A 6,399-nucleotide genomic window follows, 5' to 3' on the forward strand; every position below is an offset into this window, starting at 1 on the left:
TTTTTTTTTTTAAAGCTACATTTTGTAATATCTACCTTGTGTAACACAATATAAATGATCTTTTGGGGGTGAGTCTCAGACAAATTTGATGTGCGATTAATATGCTATTAATTAGACTATTTAAATGACAATGTGTAATTAATTTGATTAAAATTTATAATCCTAATCCTCAAGCCCTAATAAGTTACCTAAAACCAAGAGAAATAATGCCTGTAATATCTATCCAGTGTAATTGATAATGAACACATGACAAATGCAAGGATTTGTGTTTGAGTTTCAAAACTAAACACACGTCAGCCTGCGCAGTGCCATCGTGTGCCGAATCTTTTAATTATTTACCATATTCTTGTTCCTTTTCCATCTGTTTTCAAATAGAGACTGGAATTACAGAATACATCGGTGCCAAACATGACCTCAGGAGTCAACAGTGAGAAACTAATAAATCTATTACGTTCAGAAAACAGCTTTCACATAAACTAAACAAACCGAACTCTGACATCATACAGACTCGCAGGCCAGAGACTGTGAAAAAGCTTCACGTTTCTTCATCGCCTAAACTTTATAAAACAGTTTTGCTATTTAGCAAATGCTTTCATCCAAGTCACCTTAACTTAAGCATCCTTAAGCAGCATCCTTGAGAGGACCGATGCAGTCACCTTCTAGTTATCAGTCCAGATGTTAGCTACTATTTTCAGCAGTTCATAACTAAATTATTTCACGTCAGATAATCTCATTCCCATAAGGTAAGAGTTACCATATAAAATGCTGAATCGGCACCCAATTTAACCCTTAATTCAACATGGCCCTGATGCTATAAACCCTGTTAATCTGTGTCAATCTAACTAAGATATGAATGAAAGATTTGCCGGCTTATTTAAACGATGCCAGCATCTCCTACAGCCGAACACAAGCAAACAAAGGCTTTAGCCTGTATGCATTATGAAAGCCATCCGTACACTTCTAAAGCCTTCAACAAAACTCTCCTTCATTTGCACACATTTGCAATGGTAATGCAATAGCCTACCTTTAAAAACAAAAAGCCTACTGTTCTTATTCCTGTGTGCATGAGAGTTTACTTTAAATAAAAAATGAAATAAACAGCCGATGGATAATCATATTTTAGCTGCATTAATTCATCAACCTAAGTGCCCCGTTTTCTTCCGAGCTCCAAACAGGCACAAGGGCAGACAAATGTGGACTGACCCAAGGGTGCTTGTGCCAGTACTTAATTAATACAGACAAAAACAATAATAATCGACACTAATAACCCCTGTAATGAGTGTGAGTATCTGTGTGCGCTGGACAAGAGTGGCTCTGCGAACAGAAGGTCTTTAATGGCAACCTGTCATACGCTAATTAACCAAGCACATGTTAGCATCTGAGTCCAAATGTGGGAGAAGAAAATCACTGCTGCTGCTGCTGCTGATGATGATGATGATGTGGCCGACTTGTGTTTTTAGCAAATAAATAAAAGTGGCATTTGATTTGTACAGAAATAACATTTCATGGGGAAAAAAAGTCTGTACCTGCACTATTAAAAAACTTATTTATTTTTTGTTAACCCTTGAGCATCAATTTGAAAAAGTTACACAGAGGTCATAAAAATATATATATTTATATTTTTTTCCGCTTTCACTGTCATTGATCTTTTTACTAACGTTAGTCCTGATCATAATTACCAAAAATTCATTCATTTTCAGGATTTTAACCCTTTAAATACCAGTTTGTTTGTTTTTTACGTAATACCACTATTGTTTTTATGGGAGAAACACACAAACACACACACACAAATCTATTAACTTCCATATATTAAATGCTAAGATTTTTCCCCCCAAGACACATTACATGCTAATCAATAATTTTGATGCGTTATTATTTTAGTGCAATGTAAGAATTAAATAAACAAATAAATAAACAAACTACCATTCACACAAACCTCTGATATCCACATGAATACATCAACACAATTATAATTACAACATTTCCAATTCAAATTCAAATCTTAGCAGAAGCAGAAGACAGAAAAAAAAAAACTTGCTCCATAGGCCAAACCTGCAGAAAATTGTGCTATCACGTGGAAAATAGTAAGAATTACAAAAAAATAGTAAAAATAATTAACAAAGAATGCATGATTTTATGATTAAATGGCACTGGGATTAAATATTGCTGTTTTAATGGGGACATTTTTGTCCATATTGTCCTGATTGTATCTATTTTTTGTACATAGAGTAATAGATTTATTAAAGGAAATGAGAGTAAAATATTAAAATATCAATAAAAATACACATCTTTGACAACATTTATAGTGCTTGCATTAACACTGCAGCCAAAAAAAAAAAGAAAAAGACAAAATTGTCCCTAAGAACGCACAAGGGTTAAAACAGTTTCAAAGTAAATCCTACTCCTCTTTTTTTTTTCAGTGTTTTTGGTCTGTTCTATTGTCCACCAGTAAAAAAAAATCATAACTATGATTGCGCAATGATTCATAATGAGCACAAACAGTGCATGAAAATTCACTCACAAAATTTTAACGTTGCTTCATATGATTGACTTACATATAAAATGACCTGAAGTTTCCTACTCAAAACCATTTAAAACAGTATAATCACTTGTTTTCTTCTAAGAAGCAAAACTATTTACTTTGGAAAGGTAAATGAAGTCTTTTTACATTCATTCCACCAATGCTAAGGACCAGTTATTTACATAACTACTTACAGTCATCATAATGCGCTTGTGCTTACCTTCTATTGCAGCTGCGGGATTGAGACCTGTGGGACCTGTGGCTCCGCCCCCGTCTGTGCTCCGGCTCCGCCCCATCAGTGCTCCGGCTCCACCTCCTGTCTGTGCTTCGGCTCCGCCTCCTGTCTGTGCTTCGGCTCCGCCCCATCTGTGCTCCGGCTCCTCCTCCTGTGACTGGACCCTCTGGAGGAGCTGCTGTTGGAGCGGTTTCTGTGCCTGCAACACCAGTAACAAGAGCCCATTAAACACACAGAGAGAGAGAGAGAGAGAGTGCAATTGTTTGGAAAAGGAAGTGAGGAACTCACACTCCACATACTGTACTCCCAAACAAAATGTTGTGGTTGTGAACAATTTCTGAACATCCATCAATCAATCAATCAATCAATCAATCTATCTATCTATCTATCTAAAGATGCTTCTAAAGATAGATAGTGGCGTGAAGCAAGGCAGTGCAGATGGTGCAAATGTTAATGAACAATAACTGCACCACAGACCGGTCTCGAGTCCCACAGAGGAGCTCCGGAAGGATGCTCTGTTCAAGATCAAATCACTGTCAGTGCGTCTAAAATTAGTGAGGGTGCTTTAGCCTTCATGCACATCTATTTTGACATCATATTTTGTTCAGTCCATTGTTATGATTATCACTGTGTTATACTGTGCACATAGTTGGGGACACTTCATTTCCAGCGATACCGTTGACTTGATTGCAAAGATACTATTTAAACTGAGCTGGATGTTGACATCACTGAATTCAATGATGAACTGTCTTTAACTGAAAAATTTGTGTTTACTATTGTCATTTTGCATTATTGACACTATTTTCCTAATTAATGCTGTTCAGTTGCTTTGACACAATCTGTATTGTTAAAAGCGCTATATAAATAAAGGTGACTTGACTTGACTTGACTGTGTCACTATGTGCGCATGTCACTCCCAAAACTTTGCAGCATGTACGCCACATTGGTCCTCTTAGCAGCATGAAACACAAAACTTTTATTCAAATTCTGAATGGACTATATATAGCCAAGAAAGCGAGCAAAGAGTGCGCCCTTAATCACTGAAAAGCTGTCACTCATTTCAGTTTATCGCGATCTCAGACAATTCCGCTATAATCAATGAATCTCTCTACAAGGCACAATTAATCTCTTATTTACATCATGTCTACACTTTGTTCATTACAATGAGAGGATTTGCGAGCTTCCAGAACTCAGGACTGAACAAAAACACTGGCATTTTGAGCGGTGAGTGGATTCTGACTAACTGAAATGCCTCTGATTGGCCATTGCGTTCCAGAAATCAACAGATATGTCTGTGATTGGCTACAATGTTCAAGACTGAGCGCCACCACAAATACACATTGGATTCTGCCGCGAGGTGGCTGCCGCTTACTTTCGTTTTGTTGTTTATGTTTATTTAGTTATTAAAGTTAAATTTGCCGATTCCCACTTCCTTCTTCCCTGAGTCTTGAACTTTGTTACATACATATATACATTTTCCTTAAATCATCCTGGCGACCCATTTTTTACATCTTGAAGTTGCGACCCACCCGAGTGTCGTGACCAAGGGTTTGAAAACCACTGATCTAAAAGATTCTTTTAGCACTGGAGTTAGTCTGTATCAGGCTAGTGGTCTTTCTTGCCAAACAAGTTCATGTATCTTTCAGTACAACCTGAGTTTGTGTGGTCTGAAAAACTGGAACTTTGAAGCAGTTTAGGAGGAAGTATATAAGACTGCGTTAATTATTTTCTGTCTGATATAAAACTGAGCTGACACCCAGCAAGAAAAAAAAATATCAATAGGCTCACAGGGAGGCACCAGGTCTTCGTATTCTATTGTGTTCGTGTATTTTTGGTTAACATTCTAATAATATTTTTTCTGACTTTCCAGAATAAGACAACAAAAAAGGTCTATGTCAAGTATGTGCAATACGAGTTGACCTATGCTTTCAAAAGAGGAGGTAAATTCCCTGCCATATATGACTAGTACAATTTTCCTTGTAAAGCATCCACAACAACACACATCCTCAATTTTCTGCAGTTTATTCCCAGGACTTTGGACTTTTATCTATATAGTTAAATAAATAGTGTATTTAAATAAAGAAGTTACATTTTAGTATTGGTCTATTTTAAGTGTAATAAGTTATATATGATTTTTAAATGATTGGCTTATTCAAAAATCTACTGAAAACAGAAATCTTGCTTCAGATTTTTTTTAATGACCTAAATAGCCAAGCCTCAATAAAGCAAACAGTAGGCCATGCAGCTCAACCAGTTTGGCAACAATAAATGTCACATTCTGCCAAGAAAGAATAAGGAAGTATTAGTGTCATTTTTGGTTACAGTAAATATTGTCTTTACCTCACTGTGAAAAATCCATGTGTGTACATGCATTTCATTTTGAATTTAAAAACAATCACTTTATGACGTTGCATAAGGACTCATAGATATTTAGTTGTTATGTCTGTGTGAATGAAACGAGTGCTAATGGAAGCGTTTTGGCTATAATTATGACTATTATTATCACAATTAAGTTTGTGGGATTACGAACAGGGAGAGACTTGGTTAATGTTTTTATCATTTTGTGCACATCCATGCCAACACTTATCAAATTATTTTTATTTTTGTCAACAAAGTGTTAAGGAATTACACAGGGACGAACAGGTCTCTTGAGCTGTTTTCTGTGGATCTGGGTTACTCTTACTCCTGCAAGGCTGAGACGGTGTACATGGGGGGCGGTGTGAGTCTGGATCTGACTCAATACAGGGTTCAGGCCTTCGATATCAAAAACAAGAATTTCGGACCACGTAAGTATAGAGTGATGATGCTTCATTATATTAAAGCACTCCATCCTTGTAGTGGATGACAGTTATTTTTAAAGTAACCTCTACTTTATGTTACAAGCTTACAAGTTATGTTGCTATCGAACTGGACTCCTTGCATTTTCATGCACTGTATACCTTATGTCCTAGATGCTTCATACAGCTTGTTTACAAAGATTGTTGCAAAACTGTCATGGCAATGCAAAAGAGCTGGTTAGACCAGCCAGATGACTCTAAACAAATGTCTGCCTGTTATAAAGTTCAAAGGCCACCTATTAACTAATGTGGATCTTATTCCCAACATGTTTTTTAAAAACATTTTAAACCAATTTGGAGGATATCAAACATTTTATATTTTTTTAGAACACATATGCTGTGTCCAAAATTGAATACTGTATAGTAGGTATTACATTTGGTTTAAAACTTGCTTTGCGACCGTTAAAAAAGTATGTAGTATGAATGAAATTCAGACAATTTTTTTAACCTACTATATAGTATGGAAGTAGGCATATTTAGACACGGGGATATTGTTCATTTGTCATGCATCTCCAAGCACTGACACACATTTCTGTGTGAGTTTGTTGTGTTCAGAACAACTTGAAAAATCTGTTCAGATTTGAAAAGTCGTGTGGTGTATACCAGCTTTTAATTTTTGCAACTACAATATTGACTTCATTTTCATTTCTTACAATGAGATACAAGATCAATGTGCTCTGTTTGTGCTTGTACAACAGCTGAACTATGCAAGGCTGATCAACCTGACTACCGCGTTCCCATCGCCGTGGGCATAATCCTCATCATACTCATCATCATTGTAGTCATTGCTTACCTCATCAGCAGGA

General features: G+C 36.3%; 1 protein-coding gene across 1 annotated transcript in view; it reads left to right on the top strand.

The window, feature by feature from the left end:
- Positions 1 to 3,919: 3,919 nt before the first annotated feature.
- Positions 3,920 to 6,399, top strand: part of LOC107662320 (lysosome-associated membrane glycoprotein 1-like) — a 9,598-nt gene continuing 7,118 nt past the window's right edge. The window contains exons 1-4 of the mRNA XM_016452306.1: positions 3,920 to 3,980; positions 4,547 to 4,696; positions 5,372 to 5,542; positions 6,292 to 6,393. Of these exons, the coding sequence (XP_016307792.1) occupies positions 3,920 to 3,980; positions 4,547 to 4,696; positions 5,372 to 5,542; positions 6,292 to 6,393 (484 nt within the window). The remainder of the gene's footprint in view (positions 3,981 to 4,546; positions 4,697 to 5,371; positions 5,543 to 6,291; positions 6,394 to 6,399) is intronic.

Source organism: Sinocyclocheilus anshuiensis, unplaced genomic scaffold, assembly GCF_001515605.1.
Source record: "Sinocyclocheilus anshuiensis isolate Anshui unplaced genomic scaffold, SAMN03320099.WGS_v1.1 scaffold579, whole genome shotgun sequence".
NCBI classification, from domain to species: Eukaryota; Metazoa; Chordata; class Actinopteri; order Cypriniformes; family Cyprinidae; genus Sinocyclocheilus; species Sinocyclocheilus anshuiensis.